We start from the raw sequence: 23489 nt of genomic DNA on the forward strand, positions 1-23489 counted from the left end.
AGATGACTTTCTCTATTTAGATAACTTGATTTGAAGGCTGAAAAGACTTACTAACAGATCACTTAACTTCTCTGAGGCTTTTTCTTCACTTAAAACATGGGACTAACACCTGCTTCCTGGGGTGGTTTGGAGTCAAATGTGATAGTATCTTCCAGAGCACATTTCCAACCCTAACATGAAAATCAAATGTTAGCGGTCAGTAGTTCTCTTTAGAATAGCTGCCTTTTCCTTATAGAAAATTATCAAAGCACTCTAATCACCTCTTACACCTGGAAGTATTGTCAACCAAAAAAGATTGGATCCAAAAACCAGAGCCATGGGTGGTGGTAGCACTCAAGAGGCCAAGGCGGGAGACAGTGACTTTGAGACTAGTCTTGGACTACACAGGAAGTTTGAAGCCAGCATGGGCTACATAGCAAAGCTCTATCGCAATCCAGACAGACAAAAATCTGCCTCAGGTCTTTGCCAGACTTGGGATGGTTTATGAGGGTGGCAGGGCTACTGGTACCAGTACATCTCAACCACATCCTACACAGCATCAGTGTAACAGCATCTCTGTCACTGCCCCTCTTTCTGTGGGAGCAAAAACTACAGGTTCAGATGGTAGATGAAGCAAAATGGTCTAGTTGATAAGAATTCTTTTTGATTCAGGGTATTTTTTATTACATTAAGCCATGCATTTAAAGTCTTTATGAATCATGATAAACTTTAAAGCAGTCTAGAACCTTTGTATATCTACTTGTTATTTTTTAACTTTAAAAATTATCCTGTAGCCAGGTGTGTGGCTCATGCCTCTGATCCCAGAATTACAGAGGGTAGGGCAGAAGGATCCCCACAAACCATAGGGATTCAGGCCAGCCTGGGATACAAAGTGTGATCTAGTCAAGAAACAACAGCAACAGAAATCTAATAATTCAGCTCAAGCCTCAAGTTTTTAAATATTATTTATTTATTTATTTGGGAGACAGACAGACAGATAGAATGGGTGTACCAGAACCTCTTGACACTACAAAAGATCTCCAGGTGCACCACTTGGTGTATCTGGCTTTGTGTGGGTACTGGGGAGTTGAACCTGGGTCCTAAGGTTCTTGCAAGCAAGAACCTCTAAGTGCTAAGCCATCTCTCCAGCCCATGTCTCAAATTTTTGACAGAGATTCCCTCAGAAAATTATCTACTTATCCTTTTAGACTCACAAATCTCATGGATTTTAGATCCTTGTTTGCTTTATGTATTAAATAAATCTCAAAATAGAGTCATTAAAAATAGCAACAGGCAGAAAAATTTTAAACTTTGACAGCATTTAAAGCACTCTCTATATAAGCATAAAAGAGATCAGATTTGTGCCATACAGAAAGTTTTGAGAAAGTATATAAGTAAAATAGTCCTACAATGTATATATGATATGAAACTAACTCCTTAGGACCTTTAATATTTACTTGGGCACTCTGAAAAACATATGCGGAAATGGGCTACTATTCCTCACTTCATTTGTCTAGATGAGACTTTACTTTTTCTTCAGAAGTTGTGATTTAGCCTAAAAATTATCAGTGATACTAAAACAAAGAAAAATTTCATTGGAACTTATTTCACCATTTCTACCAAGTGCCATAATTACTGAGCAACCTCCCCAGGTCCTCACCATTTCTTAAGAAATGCTGATGTGCCAAAGAAACTACATGCCCATCTTCAAATTGCTTTTACTTAAGTGGCCTGGATATCCATGACCTCACAGTGCCTGGCACTACCTACACAAGGCTAGTATAATAGGAGAAAAAGATGATGACATCGAAATAAAAGAGAGACTGATTGAGAAAGGGAGGGGATACTATGGAGAGTAGAGTTGTGAAAGGGAAAGCGAAGGGGTGAAGGAAGTATTGTGGTTTATGTCTATAATTATGGAAGTTGTTAATAATAAAATTTTTTAAGTTGCTTTTATTTAAAACTGTCTGCTAAGCCTGAATGAACCAAAAGAGGGCAGCAACATCTCATATGTGCAGGTCCTTGAAAGAGCAAAGTTGTTTAGTTCACAAAGATTTTCTGTTTCTAAACTGTATTTCTGCTTTCTTTGAAGGCCATGTATTTAAATATTTTTTCAACAATCTTAACAAGTGTTAGCCATTGTAAGAACTTTATATAGTTACCTGAATTTTTTCAACTTGTGAAAATTGCATATTCAAAGCTGGGCATGGTGGCAGAATCACTGTAAATGTAAGGCCAATTTGGGCAACAGAGTGATTTACAGGTTAGCCTGGGCTCTGCCTCAAAAAATTTTTAAAAAATAACTTATATGTTGACTATGAAAACTAAGAGAAGCTATTAATAAAGAAATATTAATCATCACCACTACCCAGAAATACCTACAATTTATATGATATGCCACTTTGGGTATTAGTCATTCTTGTTCTTTTATTCTACAATTCAACTTATTTTTTAATAATTATTACATAAATCCAAAGTACTGCATCAATTTATAATCATTTGCTAATGTATTTTGAGACGAGGGGAAAGTAAATAAGAACCTGCTATTCTGTGGGGTTTGGTGATGCATGCCTGTAATCCAGCACTTGGGAAACTGAAGCAGAGGGCTATGACTGAAGGCCTGGTCTATATAGAAAAACCATCCAAAGGGGGAAAACTCAGCTGTTACATTACATACTCCCTTTTGCTATTTAAATCATAAGTATTACTCAGTTTTCTACATCTCAAAAAAAAAAAAAGGAAAAAGTCCCACCTCTCAATGATACCCCTAAGCCCAAATGGTTTTAATGCTCCAATTAAAAGATCCATACTAGAGGCAGGTACAGTGGCTCTCACCTATAATCCTTGCACTTGACTGGTGAGGTAAGAAGATCTCTGTGAGATTGAGGCCAGCCTGGGCCACAGAGTAAGTTGCAGGTCAGCCTGGGCTAAAGGGAGACACTACTTTAAATAAAAAATGCACACTAGCTCACTGTGTTAAAATACAACATCCAACTGGTTTTTCTCTTCAAAAAACACACCTCACTGGTAAAGACACAAATTGAAAGTAAAAGACTAGAAGATGACATGCCAAGCAAATGGAAGTCAGAAGCAAGCAAGAGAATACAAAGTCAGGCTGAGGAAATGGCTCAGCGATTAAAGGCGCTTGCTTGCAAAGCCAGCTGGCCCAGGGAATGACTCCCTAGGTGCAAAAAAAATCACTAATTTATTCATTGTTCATTAGCAGTGGCAAGAAACCCTGGCAAGATCATACACGTGTAACACAAATAAGTTAATATAAAAAAAAAAAAAGTACTGTAGCAGACAGCTTCAGGTTCACTGAGGTGAACTTCCAGACCAGGCACAGTTAGGGAGGAAGGGATTTATTGAAGCTTACAGATCCAGGGAAGTCCCATAATGGCAGAAGAAGCTGGCCTGCCTTCACAGGACCAAACACACAGAGAGAAACACAAGCCTAAAAGCCACACAGCACAGAACACTTCAGGAATTCCATCCAGCTAGGCACACTTTGCATATCTTTAGATTGAAATCCCAAATCCACCACCACACCATAAGATCCACCCAGTGACACCACCTCCAGCCAGGTGGCTACAGATGCAAACTACACAGTAATAAAACACTGAATATATTGGAGGCCATCTATTCAAACTACCACAAGTACCTAAAATCATATCTGACAAAGTAGACTTAAAGCAAAATTGGGCAAAAAAGCTAAAGAAGGTCACTACATATAATACAGGGAATACTGCATGAATAAAATGTAATGAGCATAAATATCTATGTACCAAAGGCTGATGCACACAATTTCATAAAACAAATAGTACTGGACATAAAAGAACAGACTGATAAATAATGGTGACTAGCCTCAGTACCCAATTCTCATTAATAGAGAAATCATCCAGATATAAAGACCAAGGAAACTTCAGAGTTAAACTGCACAGTAGAGCAAATGGGGTTAACAGACATCTATGGAATGTTCCAGTAAGCAAGTGCATACTACACATTTTTCTCAGCAGTTTATGAAGTTTTTTCCAGAATAGATCACATTTTAAAGTTGTGAAACAATACAAAAATAATTTATTCTGTCTTATGTTGCAATGAAATAAAACTAGAAATCCATAGTAAGAGAAACTGTACAAACACATGGAGACTCAACTGTATGCTTGAGTGATCAACAGGTCATTGAAGAAATGTTAGAAAAGGACTGGAAAGATGATTCGGCAGTTAAACGCTCTTGCTTGCAAAGGCTGACAACTCAGATTCAATTCCCAGTACCCACATAAAGACAGATACACAGAATGGCACATGTGTCTGGAGTTTGTTTACAGCCGGAGGATGACTTGGGATGCACATTCTCTCTCTCCCTCATCCTCCCTCCCTCTCCTCTCATCTCTCTCTCAAATAAATAAATATTTTAAGAAGTAGAGACTAAAAGGGAACAGATAACAATGAAATCCAAAGAATCATTAGAAAATACTTAGAAAAATCTATATTCCAATGATTTGGAAAATCTAAAGGAGTAAATTTCTAGACAGATATGGCCTATAAAATTAAACTAAGGACATAAAAACTTAAACAAATATATAACAGTCACTAAGATTGAAGCAAAATTATCTCCCAACAAAGAAAAGCCCAGGATCAGATGATTGATTCCTAAATTCTACCAGACGTTCAACTAACATCAATAGTCTCCAAATTAGTCCAAAGACAGAAAGGGAGGGAATGCTACCAAATTCATTGTACACATCCATTGATTGCCCTGATACTAAAACCAGGTAAGGATACATGAAAAAAAGAAAGAAAGAAAGAAAGAAAGAAAGAAAGAAAGAAAGAAGGAAGGAAGGAAGGAAGGAAGGAAGGAAGGAAGGAAGGAAGGAAGGAAGGAAGGAAGGAAGGAAGGAAGGAAGGAAGGAAAGAAAGAAGGAAGGAAGGAAGGAAGGAAGGAAGGAAAGAAAAAGAAAACTAGATCGATTGCCCAGATGAACACAGATGCAAAAATTCTAGCCAATATGGTGGTACATGCCTTTAATCCCACCACTTGGGAGGAAAGATAGGAGGATCACTGTAAGTTTGAAGCCGGCCCTGAGACTACAAAGTGAATTCCAACTCAGCCTGGGCTAGAGCAAGACCCTGAATAAACTAGGAGTAAAATAAACATAATATGATAAAGGCTTTATATGACAAATCCTTAAAATTAAGAATGAGATGGGGTATCTAATCTCTCCACTCATTCATTATAATGTTTGAAGTCTTAGAACAAGGCAAGAGAAATAAATAAAAGGAATACAAATAGGCAAGGAGTCAAATTATCCCTATTTGCAGATGATATGATCCTATACTTAAAAAGCCCTAGGGGGCTGAAGAGATGGCTTAGCAATTAAGGCACTTGCCTGCAAAGCCTAAGGACCCAGGTTCAATTCCCCAGTACCCCTATATGCTAGATACACAAGGTAGTGCATGTATCTAGAATTCACTTGTAGCAGCTGGAGGCCCTGGTGCACCATTCTCTCTCTGTCTCTCTCTCTCTTCTATCTCTCTCTGCTTGTAAATAAATAAATACTTTTTTTAAAAAAAGGTCCTAGAGAGATGGTTTAGCGGTTAAGGCACTTGCCTACGAAGCCTAAGAACTCATGTTTGAATCTCCAGGTCCCACATAAGCCAGATGCACAGTGACACAAGCATGCAATATTACACATGCACACAGGGGTACATGTGTCTGGAGTGTTTTCAGTGGCTGAATGCCCTGGCACACCCATTTCTCTCTGTGTCTCTGTCTCTCTCCCCCGCTTCTCTCTATCTCTCTCAAATAAATAAAGGATGGAGAGAGGCTTAGCAGCTAAGATGCAAGCATGCAAGCCTGAGGACCCAGGTTCAATTTCCCAGTACTCATATAAGCCAGATGAACAAGATGGCTAGAGGGCCTGGCGTGACCATTTTCTCTGTTTCTCTCTCTCTCAAATAAATGAACAAAATATATAAAAGGTCCTAAATGCCAGAAAATGCTAGTATGATAAATAGTTTTAACAAAGAAGCAGTATATAAAAAATATATATTTATATATTATATATTTTTTATATTTTATATTATATATATATATATTTTATATAATATAAATATAAAATCAAAATACAAAAAGCAGTATTTTTTAAATACAAATAAATATGCTGAAAAAGAAACCAGGAGAATAGTCCTATCCCTAATTACTTTGAAAAGAAAATATACCAAAGCCAGAAAATGAAAGACCTCTGCAATGAAAACTTTAAAGCACTGAAGAAGACATTAAAGATAACATAGAAGATGAAAAGACATCCCATGTTCATGGATTAGCAGAACTAGTATTGCGAAAATGGCCATATTGGGCTGGAGAAATGGCTTTGCCAGTTAAGGCACTTGCCTGAGAAGCGTAAGGACCCAGGTTCAACTCCCCAGAACTCACACAAGCCAGATGCACATGCATCTGGAGTTCATTTGCAGGGATTCACCCATATTCTCTCTCTCTCTCTCTCTCTCTCAAATAAATAAAAATAAAATTTTTTAAAAGAAATAGCCATACTTCTGAAAGTAATCTACAAAGTTAATAGAACCCCCATCAGAATTTCAATGACATTCTTTAAAAAAATAGAAAAAAAATCCTAACATTCATATGGAAGTTAAAAAAAAAGACCTGAAAAATGAAAGTAATGCTGAGCCAAAGAGCAATACTAGAGGTATCAGATATCTAATTTCAAATGATACTATTGAGCGGTAGTAAATAAAACAGCCTGGTACTGGCGCATACACACACACACACACACACACACACAAAGACTCAGCTTAGGTGTCCCTCAACAGAAGAATGGATAAAGTATTGTAAATATGCACAATGAAATTTTAGTTGGCCATAAAATAAGTGAAATTCTGTCATTTGCAAGAGAAATTGATAGAATTGAAATCACCATGACAAACAAAATAATAAGCCAAACTCAAGACAAAACATTGCATATTGTCTCTACTTGTAAAATCTAAATTTAAGAAAAAAACCAAAGGGTATTGAAGTAGAAGGGGAGCTACTTTGCAAGAGGAAGGGGACTAGCATTGAATGGGGAAAAGGAGAAGAGAGGGCCATGAGTGGAGAGTGTGATCAAAGTCATTATATACATGCATGAAAAGGTCATAACCTGAGCTTCTCTTGTGTAATATATACATATACATATATATATATATACATATATTATGTATGTATGTATGCATGCATACCTCATAAGCAAAAAAGAAAATCTACTCTTAATTACTCTGTGGGTAGATGAAAATTAAAACTATGGTTTTATGAAGCCAGGCATGGTGGCGCATGCCTTTAATCCCAGCACTTGTGAGGCAGAGGTAGGAGGATCGCTGGGAGTTCAGGGCCACCCTGAGCCTCCATAGTGAATTCCAGGTCAGCCTGGGCTAGAGTGAGACCCTACCTCAAAATACAAAATACAAAAAAAAAAAAAATATATATATATATATATATATATATACACATATATATATATATGTATATATATATATGTATGTATGTATGTATGTATGGTTTTATGTGATAATAGGACAAACTGAACATTATCTATTACTTTGAGATTTAATTAGCAGTATTCAGGGTAAGGAACCTGAAAATCTAATAATATTTTCTCTACTAGTAGAAAACACATACTATAAAAAAGAATTAAGAGCCTAGGCTGAATTCCCCAGGACCCATGTAAGCCAGATGCACAAAGTGGCACATGCATCTGGAGTTTGTTTCAATGGCTGGAGGCCCTGGCGTGCTCATTCTCTATCTGCCTCTCTCTCTCTCTTTCTCAAATAAATAAATAAATAACAACATTTTTCAAAGAATTAATAAAACTAGGATTTTGGAACTATAAGGGATCGTGTAGTCTTAACTCTTCATTTTATAGATAAGTAAAGTTGAACTCAAAAAGGTTTGTGTATGTCTGATTTGGTGGTACACACCTGTTATCCCAGCACTTGGTAGGCTAAGGCAGAAGGATTTCCATGAGTTAAAGGCCAACCTGGGGTTATACATTGAGTTCTAGGCCAGCCAAGACTACCTAACAAGGCTGTTTCCAAAATAATAATAATTAAAAACAAAACTTTAGAGGCTTACCAAGGTTGTTGTTAATAATACCACACAAGCAACCACATCTCTTACTGATAGCCCAGTTTTTCATAGCTCACCCTTCTTCCTTTCAAGATTTCTTGTTGGAAAAGTATAGTTGAATTGATTAAGTGATTTGTGTACCTTTAAAATAATTTAGTATTTATAACAGTTCATTCCAGCTGTTCAGCTGCCAGAGCAACACTGCAGACTAGATAGTTTAAACAACAGTAATTTATTTCCTAACAATTATAGAGGCCAGAAGTCCAAAAATCAAGGTGCCAGCAGTGCTGGTTTCTGATGAAGCCTTTCTTCCTGGTTCATAGTTGACCCCTCTTCTGCTCCCCAAATTTTTCCTGTGTGCATGTATACTTCTAGACTTTCTTCTGATTTTTATAAGGGTGCCAATTTAATCAAATTAGGAACAAACCTTATGTCCTCATTTAACTTTATTCACTACTTTAAAGGCTCTGTTCCTAATACAAACACATTCGGGGTTAGGGCTTCTTTATGAATTGAGGAAGGCACAGTTTAGACCTAATAATATACATCTTGAGGTTCTTCACATTCTAAATCATTTGGTGCTTGTTTTGTTTTGTTTTGTTTTGAGGTAGGGTTTCACTCTAGTCCAGGCTGACCTGGCACTTTGGCCTTGAACTCAAAAGTCTGAGTAAAGACGTATGCCACCATGACCAGCTAATATTTGTTAATTTAAAAGCATCTTCCTGAGGCAAGAGAGATGGCTTAGCAGTTAAGGAACTTGCTTGTGAAGCCTAAGGGCCCATGTTGAATTCCCCAGGACCCACATCAGCCAGATGCACAAGGTGACTCATTCTTCTGGAATTCGTTTGCAGTGGCTGGGGGCCCCTGGCATGCCGATATTCTCTGTCTCTCTCTCTCTCTCTCAATCTGTGTGTGTGTGTGTGTGTGTGTGTGTGTGTGTGTGTGTGTCTTTCTCTCTATCAAATAATTATTTTAAAAATATTTTTTAAAGCATCTCTCTGGCTTAGCAGTTAAAGGGACTTGCTTACAAAGCCTGATGGTCTAGATTTGATTCCCCAGTTACCCACATGAAGCCAGATGCCCAAAGTGGCACATGTATCTGAAGTTCATTTCCAGTGGCAGGAGACCGCTCTGGCATGTCCATTTTCTCTCCGTGCGTGCATGTGTCTCCAATAAATAAGATATTTAAAATATTTTATTTGATTTACTTATTAAAGAGAGAGAAAAAAAGGCAGATAGAGAAAATGAGAGTTAGCATGCCAGGGCTTCTAGCTGCTACAAACACCAGACACATTTCACCACCTTGTGCATCTGGCTTACATGGGTACTGGAGAATCGAACCTGGGTCCTTAGGCTTTGTAGACAAGTGCTTTAACTGCTATGCAATCTCTCCAGCCCCTAAATAGAATGTATTTAAAGCATCTCTCACACAAGAAAGGATCTTGGTACAGATAATTGTACATAAATTTCCTTATGCTTATCAGCATTTTCTAATTTTTTTGGTACTAAACACATTAATTCAATAATTTTAAATGCTTTAAAATAACAAGAAGATAATGAAACATTTGCTTCATGGCAGAATGTGTACTTCACTGCACACAGCCCTGGATTCAGTCCTCATTAGCATCCCCCACCCCTACACACACACACACACACACACACACACACACACACAAGCTTATCAAGGTTAGTAATGACTTTCAATGCATGGCTGTTAGGAAAACAGAAAGAAATAGTGTCAGAGAGCTTTTGATTATTAGAATTGTTTATGTTTTGCACATCCTCTGTGGCATGTGGTTGGTTATTCCTCTTTTGTCATTCTCCTGAATTCACGGTTATTCAGAAAAGAAAAATGTAGTTAAGTCACTTTCGTCATGTTCTGTTATACCTGAAGGTATAGACAGATATAATTATTGGGCACATTTTCATGTGGTGTAATGTAAATAACTACTTGGTTGACTTTCAGGGAATCCTGTATCAGCTGTGGTCACCTGCAATCTCTTTGTTGTGCCTGCACTGAGAAAGATGCAGGGTATCTTGGATCCTCGGCCAACCATCATCAAAGCCAGGGTAATGTTTTCTAATGACAAGAAACCAAAATGGAAAGCTGATAACAATTACTAACTGCCAAAAATAAACATCTAGATTTTTATATTAGTTTTGGTGGTGAAATGTGATAGTGTTCTCCCATTTTTATGGAAGAAAGAGAAGAAAAACCCCTTTTTTCTTACAACATGACTTCTAAAGTAAATCATTTTCTCCAGCTAGAAGTTTATAGAAGAATGCAGAAGGCGAATCTTCAAATTTGGAGTGAGCACATAAGAACAAAGCAGTAAACAGAATTTAGCTGGAATTCCCTAACAGTAGAGCCAGGTCCTAAGCAGTCTTAACATTGACCTTGTCAATACTTAGACTTTGTGGATGAAAGAAAATGACCAGAGCTTCTCCTGTCACTGAAATTATACTAAAGAATCACATAGCTGGGAGATAATGCTTAGAAGAGAATCAGATTTTCTTTTAGTAATCACAGTGATGGTCCTAAATTGAACAAGATTTTTAAAAAGCCATCAGTGAATAAAAAGTCAGGTCAAAGTCTTCACTTAGATTTACAGTCAATTTAGTAATGCAGAATTTACAATTTTCATATTTAATGAACTAAGGAAATGGGAAAAATCCACTGTTAGAAAAGATAGATGACTTACCTGACTTTATAAAGCTCTTATGAGTCCTTATACTTGTTTCTCATTTTAACATCTACCATTTCTTCCTTAAAACTAAGCTTTTGGCAGCCATCCACTGTAACAGCAATGATGAAATGATGATGTTCAATACATTGTTCATATGCTATCCATTTCTTGCCAGTTCAGGGAATTGAGAACTAGTACAAGAACCCACTGTCCATTGGAACTATCAGCTTGAATCACTCATGCCTTCCTATTTGTCCCTTTTAACTTCCTCAGTGATCCCCATGCCTCCACCAACATGACTACCACTTTTTTTTTTTTTTTAATGCATGGTCTCACTTTATCGCAGGCTGACCTGGAACTCTCTCTGTCGTACCAGGCTGGCCTCGAACTCACAGTGATCCTCCTATCTCTGCCTCCCATGTGCTGGGATTAAAGGAGTGCGCCACCACATCTCCCTCCCCCCCCAACTCAGCTAACTACCACTTTAATACATGATCCTGTTCACTTCCTGGAAGCATGAAAATCTTCTCTGTCCTTCCTGATGTAAAATATACCTTGTAGATACTTACTACTGCCTCCAAAACAGCAGACACAGTCATGTGCCACTTTTAGGAAGTAGAGTTGATGGTAAATACCAAATTTAACAATTCTGGACTTGGTATCATCATCCTATGGGTAGGGAATACTGCATTATTTTGAAAAGGTCAGCATAGAATATGTCACCTTTTGTATTAAAGCATTTAGAAGAGCATTTGTTTAGAATCAATACTTCACTTATGATTAGGGTTAAAATGCTTCTGAATTTCACTACACAACCAGAAATGTTGTCATAGCAATTTAAAATTACTGACCCAGTGATTCCTTCCAAGGACACTCTAATGTGATTCTTGACTATCCTCTTGTAGTACACTGTACTGCCTTTCATTTCATTGTTTCTATGGAAACCTACCTGAGCTAATTACTATTAGCACTAAGAACCAAACTAGGCCCAGACACTCATGCATGTAATTCCAGCATTAAGAGAGCTGAGGCCAGGTTATTGCCATGAGTTTGAATCCAGCCTAACTACAAAGTGAAGTTGAGGCCAGCCTGGGCTACAGAATGAGACTATGCCCACCCCACTCCCACCCACCAGAAAAAGAAAAACCTCATTCAGGTAGTGATTTTAAAAAATGAAAAATAGGACAATACCTTTAGCGGCAGTGGGACCAGATCAGTCTGGGAAACAGCGTGTTGGTTCTCTACCAGACTGTTCCACTTCATTTTCGTTTCGCTGTTCTTCACACCACAAGCACCTGATAAATGCTTTCTTACTGACATAAGCAATGAAGTACTGTTTCAAACAAAAGTTGTGTATGTCAATGCATTTTCATTTATACAGAGATGTGTGATTTTGACAAGATTAGGGACTGGTATTTTGGGATGATTATTACCTGAGAATATGACCTAGCCAGGCATGGTGGGGCATACCTTTAATCCCAGCACTCAGGAGGCAGAAGTAGGAGTTTGAGGCCAGCCTGGGACTACACAGTGAATTCCCAGTCAGCCTGGGCTAGACTGAGACTACCTTGGGGGGGGGCGGGAATCAAAGAACTGCCTATAACTTTAAGAAGTATATATTGTTTTTAACTTATCAGGACATGAGAAAAATAACTAGGCTGTATACATTTTAGAAACAGGAATTTGAAATTGATCCACTTCAACACATATAAGGATGTTAAATTTATGTGATAGGTTTTGGATAGATGAATTCCAGGCCCTCTAGTATACTCCTGAAATTTAGAGCACTTCCCAAAAAAGTTAGCATAACAAAGCTCCTTTAAGAATTTTTTGGAAGCAATCACTAGATCCCAGCTGAAGTGAAGCCTGTATAATGTCATGTAGGAACAATAGAAAGTGACCTATAAGTGCATTGAAAGTGCAGTGGGAAGCCCCTCAGATCATAAGCCCGACATCAATCCTCTGGTGTGTGATACCATATACCACACAAGTTTTTTCATTACTCTGAACTTTTTCCCCCTTAATTTCTTCTTCCTTTCCCTATAGCTCGCTCTAAGAATCCACAAACTTCAGTGGAAGCATGCCTGTTCTCCTAGCATTTAGGATGCTGAAGTAGGAGGATCATGTGTTCAAGGCCAACATGGGCTACATAGTGAGAATCCATCTCACAAAACCAGAAAAGAAAAAATACTACAAAATCAGTTCAGCCCTCCCTTCTTTGTCCTTTACTTTAATTACCAAACCACTAAACACAACTATAGAATAATATGAAGTTACTTGATTATTGCTTCCAATTTATTTATTTATTTAACTTTATCTTATATATAAGGATACTCATATCCTATGGAACCACTCCATCCAGCCCTGACTGCAGTGTTCCAAGGCTTCACCATGCCCAAGCCTTGCTTGCATTCCATATCCCCTGAGGTTTGTAGCCACATAAGCCTGAGGGTTTGTTGTTGTTATTTTGGGTTTTTTTTTTTAATTGTTAATCCTTGCATGCCCTAAATTCAGTGAAGATGTCTTGGTTCTTTTCCATGAATGTGGGTTTTCTTAAATTTATTGATTGATTGATTGATTGATTGATTTTTGAGCAGAGAGATAGAGAGAAGAGAGACAGACAGAGAATGAGCATACCAGGGCCTCCAACCTCTGCAAACTAAGTCCAAATACATACGCCACTTTGTGCATCTGGCTTTAAGTGGGTACTGGGGAATCAAACCCAGCTTATTAGGTTTTGCAGGCAAATATCTTAACTGCTGAACCATCTCTCCAGCCCCTCTTCCCCTTTTTTGAGGTAGGATCTCACTCTATGCCAGGTTAACTTAAAACTCACTCTATAGCCCAGGCGGGCCTTTAACTCACAGTGATCCTCCTACCTCAGCCTCCCCAGTTCTAGGACTAAAAGTGTGAGCCACCACACCCAGCTAAGCCTGAGTTTTGAATGATGGCTCCAACTTTTCTCACTAACTTTCAGCATATTTATTTCTTTTCTTATTTTGTCTTCTCTTATATCTGTTATCTCCTCTTATATCCCTCTTACATACCCACAGGTAGGTTTCCTACCTGTGCCTGTAATGCTCTTCCTTCCTGACCATTCTGTCTTTACCACTACCATTCCTATTTTACTTTGGTGAACTCCAGACTTGAAAGATGAAGGCATCACACCCCCTGTAATGTCTTTCTCCAGAGTCACTTTGGGATTATTTCTCTGTAAGATAAACAGGATAAAGAATAAAGGTAATTATCTGCCTTTGTAATTAATAACTTTCATGTGTAGAGAACTTATAATGCTCTAATATTGAGCAGAAAAACAGAAAGTTCTCATAGCTCCATGTCCCCACTGTCAGTATCTGGCAACAGAGAGGTACATTTGTTGAGTGTTGAGTCTGCCTACATGGATAAGTCATTACCACCCATAGTTTATAATTTACACTAGAGTTCACTCTTGCTTTTGCATATTCTATAGGTTCTAACAAATGTATCATAATATATATCCATAATACAGAATCATTTTACTCCCCTAATAGTCCCTTGTGGGCTGCCTACTCATCCCTCCTTCCTCAGCCCCTACCAGCCATTGATCATTTTACTGCCTCCTTACTTTTGCTTTTCAGAATGTCATACAGTTGCCCTACACAGCATGTAGCTTCCTCTGTGTCTTGGTAGCTCATTTTCAGTGATGAATAAGAAGTATATTATTTCCTGTATGTATCATGGTTTATTTACCCATGCACTTATTAAAGGGTACCTTGATTTCTTCCAAGTTTTGACAGTTTGGAACAAAGCTGATGTAAACATCCATGTACAGGCTTATATGTAGACAAGCATTTTCTCTTGTGTGAGTACCAGGAAATGTTTTTGCTGGTATGAATATGTTTCTTCTACAAGAAGTCACCCAACAGCCCTCAGATAGTTCTTCCAGCTTACATTTCCACAAGCAGTGAGGGGGGCTCCTGCTGCTTCACATCCTTGCCAGCATTTGCCGCCAAGCTTCAGATTTTAACAATTCTCATGTGTATATGCTTGTATCTCAGTGTTACTTAATGTACAATTCCATAGTGATGTATGATGTTGAATACATTTTCATGTCCTGACTTACCATGTATATATCTTTTTTGGAGAGGTGTGTCTGTACAGCTCTTCTGTCCAGTCTTCAAAATTGAATTACTCATTTTTGTGTTAAGTTTTAAAAGTTGTTTGTATACTCCTACCAAATCAGATAGCCAGAGCCTCAGAGGCCCCCAACACCTCATCACTGAAGCAGACCAAAAATGAACCCCACATGGCTCAGGGAAATTTTGCGGAAGAGGGGGCAGAAAGAACATCAGAACCACATGTTGGGTCAGGATATGCAGAGACATTTATCGTACCAATAACTGTGGGCTAACTCCACAATGCACGACCCATATACCTCAATAAGGAGGGACCAATGGGGAGAGGGTAGGTCATGGATGAGCCTAATAATGGTACCAAACTGCCTGTATTTCCTGAATAGAAAACTAATTAAAAAATAAATTTAGGGCTGGAGAGATGGCTTAGCAGTTAAGCGCTTGCCTGTGAAGCCTAAGGACCCCGGTTCGAGGCTCGGTTCCCCAGGTCCCACGTTAGCCAGATGCACAAGGGGGCGTATGCGTCTGGAGTTCGTTTGCAGAGGCTGGAGGCCCTGGCGTGCCCATTCTCTCTCTCCCTCTATCTGTCTTTCTGACTGTGTCTGTCGCTCTCAAATAAATAATAATAAAAAATTTAAAAAAATAAATAAATTTTAAAAAAGTTGTTTGTATAATATGGATAATAGTCCTTTCTCAGATGTGCCTTATAAAAATTTTCCCTCAATCTATGGCTTTTCTTCTCATTCTGAAGATATTTTTTAACTAGTTCTCTCCATTAGACATTTGTATATAAAATATTCCATGTAATGCTACAGAAAATATTCAGGTTTTTTCCTCCTGGGTGATTACCATGTACCAGTTAAATATTCAAAGAAAGTAAAAGAAACATTCCTACTCCACAGTCTCTTAATGACTACACAAAGTTGCCAGAAGTAAAACATCAACCATTTATATTTACTCCCTGAAAAGTGCACATCATTTGAAAGCATTGAAATTCTAGTAAACAAGTGACTTCTTAAAGTAAGTGATGCAATATGTCACAGCAATAATGCCAATCTAATAAATATTGATTAATAAAAAAGTCTTTGTGTCAATAAAAGGCTTTAGTTTCATTTGTAGCTGTAAAAGAAACAGCTTCTTGTGAGGAAGCTATGAAAAAATTTTCATTCACTTCAATTTGATGAAACTGGCTGTTGTTTCTTAAATTTATTTAAATATCCTCTTTTAAGACAACAAATTCTAATTTTTAGATTGGCTTAAAATGAGTTTAAAAGGTTAGAATCATAAAGCTTCAACACATTTTGGCCCTTAAGTATTATAACTGCATCTTACAGATCAAGATACAGGCGTAATAAAGCAAAATAGCATGCCAGGGCTGGAGAGCTGGCTTAGCAGTTAAGGCGCTGGCCTGTGAAGCCTAAGGACACATATTCAACTCTCCAGATTGCACATAAGCCAGACACACAAAGGTGAGGCAAGTGCAAGGTAGCACATGCCCACTAGGTGGTGCAAGCATCTGGAGTGTGAATGCAGTGGCTAAGGCCCTGGCGTGCCCATTCTCTCTCTCCCTCTGTCTCTGTCTCTATCTCTGTCTCTCTCTTTTACTCTCCCTAAAAATAAAATTTAAAAAAATAGCATGCTAGTAGAGAGCACCAGGTAGCAATAAAGCTAGGTGAACAGTCTGGTGTCTGCTGTCACCAGTGCAGTGCTTATTCCACTAGACTATGGGACCCAATCAGAGACTGAGAGAGAAGCACACAATTACTCAGGCAGACTGGGAAGCTGCCCTGCCAGTGAACGTGAACATAAGCAATACAAGTACAGAGTGAGAAAAGGAAAGTGCCAGTGCGAGGGTGATGGCTCGGTTAGTAAGGGGCCTAGCTTAAAAGAATAAGGACCCAAGATCAGATCCTCAGCACCCACATAAAAGCTGGAGGCTGCTTCTAACATCGCAGCACTGGAGAGGCAGAGACAGGAGGCTCCACAGGGCTTGCTGGCTAACCAGTCTGGCAGAATCTGCAAGCTCCAGGTAGTGAGAAAACCTGTCTCAAAAAAACAAGGTGGAAGGGAAGGAAAACACCTGACATTGACTTTTGGCCTTCACACACACATATGCAGCTGCGTGCATACATGTAAGCAAAAAAGAGAGAGAAAAACCAAAGCCTTTCATGCTGAAAATAGTTTCATAAATAGTTAGCTGAACAGTGCCTAGCACACATTAGATCCTCAGTAAATATTACAGGATGGATGCTGAATTTGTTTATATATCTGCATCCTTTATTTTCAGTATTAAGATACTGCTTCAATTTCTCATTTCAAAGGTCCTGAGTTTTTGTCTTCAAAACACATAAAAATAGGCTTTATGTTTTTCATCTGTCCTTTACCTACTATGAAGGCTTTTTAACCTTCTTTTCTCATGTTACCAGAGCAATTCAGCCCCTGGACTTCCTGCACTAAACACAAGGTGGAAGTGACAGGAATAGTGAAATGCCAAGGATATTGTCCAGGCCCACTGAGTGACTTCCACCACCGAGCGTGTTGAGAAGTGGTCAGGTGACCAACTTCACTTTTTTTTCCTCTTTAATTCTGTAGTTATCATGTGATGTAAAACTGGACCCTCGCCCAGAATACCATCGATGTATATTGACTTGGCATCATCAAGAACCACTGCCTTGGGCACAGAGTACAGGTTAGTCATTCATACCTGCAGGTATGCCTATGCACAAATTCTATTAAAATACACTTTTATGAAGTCTTCTTCCTTGGTTATATCTAACTGAAATTATTGTATGCTTTTTTCTCTTTTGACAGGTTAGAGGAGTTAAATTGTTCCTAAGTAGTGTTTGGTTATTTCATAGAATTGCATTTTTGAGATAAGGATTTGAAACGTAAATCTAGAATTACAGATTTGATCTGTTAGTTCAAGCAGCTCTGTCATCTTAAATGTAAGATGGAAACCCAAGTTATAATGTGCTCTCTGTAGACTCTATAATGCCCTAGATTCTAAGAACAAAGAAGTTATTATTGATAATTTAGAGTTCTAGTGCTGAAGTCTAGACCACCCCAACTTTTCTAGACATGTTTTCTAGTCATATTTTGATTAAAGTTTTAATGCAACTCAACAAAAACTGAATTACCCTGTAAAAAACAATGATCCTATATCAAGTGTACACATAACTTAATATAGTGACTAAGTACAGGAGCCTTGTAATCAGAGTCTTGCATGCAAATTGCCCTAGTTAGCAAGATCTTTACAGATTATCTAAAACCAGCTTGAACCTTGTAAGAGCCAAATAAGAGAGTTAAACGAAGTGTCACGTTCCTTGTCTGACACTAAAGAAAGAAATCGGTTATCACTTTTATATTTTAAGTTTTAAAACCCTGTCTTTTCAGCTAAATGTAACATTTCATCCCAAATTGCAAAATTATGTGGCATTTGGTATAATGATTTTAAAAGTCCTATTTTATTCTCTGAAGCGATACTTATTTTAAAAAGGTGGAAGATATGGCCCGTGTAGATTTGGAAAGAGTGCCAGGAGGACTGGCTGTCCCTCTTCCTCCTGAAGCCCTGTGTTCTGTCGGCTGGGCTCCAGCTGTGCCTCGCGATGTCCCGTGCGGCCATAATGAGAGTGTTTCCTTCCAGGTAATCAGATGAGCAGCCGGCTGATGAGCATGCGCAGCGCCAATGGATTGTTGATGCTACCTCCAAAGACAGAGCAGTACGTGGAGCTCCACAAGGGCGAGGTGGTGGATGTCATGGTCATCGGACGGCTATGATGGTCACAGCAGGAGAGAGCTTTGATGCATGTCCACATATCATTGACTGTATCCTGTAATATGCAACGGCACAGCTAGTTTTTCTGGTTTGGATAAAAGTTGATCTGTATAGTCAACATCTTGAACTATATTTCAAATGAATTTAAATACCTTTTAAAGAAAAAAAAAACACCTAAGAATAAATCTTAACAGACAACTCTATTCTGATTCTATCAAAGCAAAATTTTCCTTTCTTGCAAATTGCTTTGTGTGTTCAATGCTAGGTCTGATAGCGATAGCTTTTAGTAGACAGCGGTAGGTGCCTGCAGAACTTGTGTTTTTTCTCATCGTTAAAATCCAACTACTTATGCTCTTAATCAAGGCTGTCTGCTTATTTATACTAGTGTAGGCGACACTTGGATTTCCCTTCTTAGTATGCTTCACAACCGCTCTACAGAGAGCTTTGGCTTTGTTCTTTATCGCGTAGCTCATGTCTATGTGCTCTGTGCCACAAGAAGAGGGACTGGGGGAGGCCCAGCCCCGCCGCAAGGACAGCCCTGCAGAGGACCCAGGGCGCTTCTCACCCTGTCAACCTCATGGCACAGTACTCTCGGGCAGTAACTGGATACCTTTTATTTGAACAAACTGGGGGAAAATGCTTCCTTAAGTGCTGACAGCCTTTTTAACCAACACATTTAAAATTGTACAGAACAAAACAATAAAATCAAAGACTGATCTTGTACAGATATTAGTGTTACCAGCATTCATGTGGAAATCAAGAGCAAAGACAAAATAATGTTAAACAACTCTGTACCATAACATTTTCTGTAATGATACTGAAACTTAATGAATAAAAAAAAAAATCTTGATCATTATTTAAAAATGATTGTGTTCGCCTTGTTCTTTAAAGAGAAGACATGCCATTCTGACGGAGCTCTGCGGGATGAAGACGATTGCCTGCCGGGGGCAAACGGGTGAGGGAGATTCGGAACTGCTTTGATGCGCTCTGAATCTTCCTGTGGTGTAAGGAAGCAGGAGGCGGGCCCTGGGCGTCTGTGTCTGGAGATGGCCGGGGCAGTGAGCCGGTCTCAGCAAAGCCCTCGCTGCAGGGAGGGTCCTCATCGCCGGTGCTGTAAAAGCAAAATTCAAATACCTGGTTTATTGAAATGAAGGAAAAACCAGTGAATGAACCAGAAAACTACAGATGAGTGGCTAGAACTTATTTTCAACCATGTTTGAGGGAAAATAAGACATGGGAAAATTTTGGGCTGACCATGTAAAATATAACAAATAGCATAGGGGTATAGCTAAGTGGCAGAGCATCTGGCTGCGGAAAATAGACCAAATAAGATGTATTCCATCTTCAATGGCCATTTTAATATAAATTTAGAGGAGCTTTTTAAATGATGGTAATAGGAAGACACTAACTTATAGAGTGTGCTTAGTAAATCAAACGACAACAACTAGCTGCTACGAAAAACAAAGGTAAGGAGTAACCAACAAATATTTTTTGCTGATATTTGGCATTTCTAGAGTTGAAAGGAAAATGTTCTACTTATATATATTTTTTGTATGTACAACTGAAGAAAAGATGACTTAGTTGAAATTAAATGAAAGTGTATACAGTGTTCTTTACCTGCATTCATTGAAGAAATGAGCATATACTATGTGCATGGGCACAAAATATATTACACTATTTATAGAAATGAACGAGTAGCTGATATTGCACTCATCATGGAGAGTAGAAAACATGTGCAAGTAGCCATAATATTTTATATATTTGATAAGATACGATAGAGAGTGTAGATTGTGATGAATACCAAAATTCAGTCTTAAAAGGTTAGAGGAATTCAAACAAAGGAGTAAGATGGCATTTCAGCAGGTCTTGAAGGAAGGGCCAAATTTTGCAGAAAGAAGGATATTCCAAAAATGTAATTGTGGACTATCAATGGTTTTTTCCTTTCTAATTACAGTCAGTCAGTCAGTTGGTGTGTACGTGTGTGTGCACACGTGCCCGGGAGAGTGAACCCAGGCTACAAGCTTGCTGGGCAAGTGCTCCCTCACTGAACTAAGCTCCAACCCCAATAATAATAATAATTATTGTAGAAGAGAAGCTTCTAAAATGGATTTTTGTTTGTTTAGTTCCTCATATTACTTTGGATCCTTAGAATTCCCAGCATGTATACAGCTGTGTAGGCTCAGTTATGTGTTTAACGAAATACACTATGTGGAACTTGCTGTATGCCAGACATTATTCCAAGCCCTTTTCATGCTTAATTTTCACAATACTCCTAAAGTTCTTATTCCTGTACTGTAGATGAGGCAGGCAGGGCACAGAGGGTTTAAGGAATGTGTCCACAGACACAGAGCTAAAATAGAAAAAGAGGATTCAAGCAGCAGTGTGGCTCCAGAGTTCACTAAGCTGCATGCGGTGGTTTGAATCAGATGTCCCCCAGAAACTCATGTGCTTTGAATGTCTGATCCCCAGCTCGTGGCAGGTGGGGAGGTGAAGCCTTGCTAGAGAAAGTTAGAGAAGAAGACTTAGGGGTATCATAGCCAGATCCTCTTCGTCAGAGCTTCACTCACTCTTCCCTCCTGCTGTGGCAGAGGTAATGCCCTGCCTCTGCTCATGCCATGTTTTCCCCTGCCATCATAAAGCTTCCTCTTGGGAGGGTAAGCCTAAATAAACCCTTTCCTCCATCAGCAGGCACCACCTCATGCCTCAGGCTTTGCATCGATACTGGGAAATCTAACTCAGGTCGTTAGGCTTTGCAGTCAAGCACCTTAACTGCTAGGCCATCTTTCCAGCCCTGGATACTTTTTTTTTTTTAAATTTTGGTTTGGTTTGGTTTGGTTTTGGATTAGTTTTTTTGTTTTTTCTTTGAGGTAGAGTCTCACTCTAGCTTAAGCTGACCTGGAATTCACTATGTAGTCTCAGGGTAACCTTGAACTCATGGTGGTGATCCTCCTACCTCTGCCTCCTAAGTGCTCGGTTTAAAGGTGAAGTAGCATCCTGCTTTATTTGCCCTCTGGGTTAACAAGTTAGTGGCCCACCTGGTACTATGGAGTGTAACAAAAGCGGAAAGAGAGGGTCATTGAATTTGCAACATGGTTTTATTTTTGAAAATGGCCATGGGCAATGTGAAGCAGGTTTGCTGGATTACCTGTGTTGAGGCTGGATGGAACCATGAGGATGAACTGTGGTTTGCAGTAGAGACCCTAGGAGTTTTTGAAAGGCCAGGACTGTGAGATGGCCACTAAGGAGAGCTGCTGGCTTGAGAAGCATTCATCCTCAGGCTGGGAGAAGCCTAGCTGGAGGGGTGGAATTGGAACTCTAGAGACTGGATAGAGATATCAGAGCTATGGAACTTGATTATTTGCCCTGTTCATTTTAGATTTTGTATTGATTCAGTCTTTCTTTGATATGCCCAGTGCCATCTTTTGCAGTGTGAATGCTTATTCTGTGCCATTATGTGTTTTTTGGTTGTTTGGTTTTTTTTTGGTATTACAGCTCAGTGAAAAGACCTTTGGAGCCGGGCGTGGTGGCGCACACTTTTAATCCCAGCCCTGGGGAAGCAGAGGTAGGAGGATCACCGAGAGTTCAGGGAGGCCACCCCGAGACTACATAGTGAATTCCAGGTCAGCCTGAGCTAGAGTGAAATCCTACCTCAAAAAAAAAAAAAAAAAAAAAAAAAAAAAGAAAGGCCTCTGGACTAGGAGAATTTCCACAGCATTAGGATTAGGATTAATAAAAACTATGGGGACTTTTAAAGTTAGACTGAATACATTGCATTTTACATCATGTAAGGTTAGCAGTTTATGGGGACAGGGCTAGAATGTGGTAGTTTAATTCAGGTGTCTCCTATAAACTTGTGTTCTGAATGCTTGATCCTCAGTTGATGGGCAACTTGGGAATTGGAACCTTGCTGGAGGCATGTTGTTGGGGGTAGGCTTACAGGTGTTGTAGCCAGCTTCCCCTTGCCAGTGTTTTGCACAATCTCCTACTGCTGTTATACATCTGATGATGGCCAGGAGGTGATGCACACACCCTGCTCATGCCATCATTTTCCCCTGCCATCATGGAGCTTCCCCTTGAGCCTACAAGCCAGAGTAAACCCTTTCCTCCCATAGACTGCTTGGATCAGGTACTTTCTGCCAGCAGTAAAGAGCCAACTACAACAAGCTACTTTTGAACAGGTATTTTGTTCCAGCAATTCAAAGGTAACTACAACAGAAAATTGATACCAGAAGAGTGGAATTGTTTCTTCTAGAACCCAGACAGTGTGGCTTTTGATATCTTGGAACTGGTTTACAGGAGAAATATGGAAGGATTTTGAAACCTTGGGCTAAGAGATGCCTTGCTGTGCTGTAAGCAGAGCTTGTTGGACCATCCTGTTGGGAGTTGAAAGACCTAAATGAAGAAAAGAACTGTGAAGCTTCTTTTTTGAGGAGAACTGGCACACCTGAGCTAGAGGCAGTTTGTGTGACACCAGCTGCATTCTGTCTGTGTCCTGAGAACTTCAGCATGGTTGAATTTAGAAGAAATGAACTAGTATGAACACATGGATGTTACTCAGAAAGAAATGAAAGTTTCAGACAAGAGACTGCAACTCACTTCAGCTACAATTGTTTGAGAGATTATTAGCATTGAAATTGGGCCAGCTGTTCTGCATTGGGACACTAGGATAAATGCTGAGGCAGTTTTCCTGTTTACAAAATCAGCTTTATTCCCCCTGGATTAACAAGTTTGTTAGCCTACTTGTTACTATGGAAGTAAAACAAGTGAAGGGAAGAGGAGGTCATTGGATCTGTAACTAACACTTTTTTTTTTTTTTT

The 23489-nt window shown here is 39.0% G+C and overlaps 1 protein-coding gene across 10 annotated transcripts in view; it reads left to right on the forward strand.

The window, feature by feature from the left end:
• The window catches only part of Gphn (gephyrin), a 450651-nt gene extending 431135 nt beyond the window's left edge, over nt 1-19516 (forward strand). For 6 of the 10 annotated variants that reach the window (XM_045154684.1, XM_045154685.1, XM_045154687.1 and 3 more), the window contains 3 exons: nt 10065-10168; nt 17490-17586; nt 18541-19515. In XM_045154684.1, coding sequence (XP_045010619.1) covers nt 10065-10168; nt 17490-17586; nt 18541-18674 — 335 coding nt within the window. In that variant the 3' untranslated portion in view covers nt 18675-19515. Of the gene's footprint in view, nt 1-10064; nt 10169-17489; nt 17587-18540 lie in introns of all 10 variants that reach the window. The other 4 variants (XM_045154690.1, XM_045154691.1, XM_045154692.1 and 1 more) reach the window with 2 other exon arrangements.
• Nucleotides 19517-23489: the final 3973 nt, after the last annotated feature.

The sequence above is a fragment of the Jaculus jaculus genome, chromosome 7 (assembly GCF_020740685.1).
Source record: "Jaculus jaculus isolate mJacJac1 chromosome 7, mJacJac1.mat.Y.cur, whole genome shotgun sequence".
Classification (NCBI taxonomy): Eukaryota; Metazoa; Chordata; class Mammalia; order Rodentia; family Dipodidae; genus Jaculus; species Jaculus jaculus.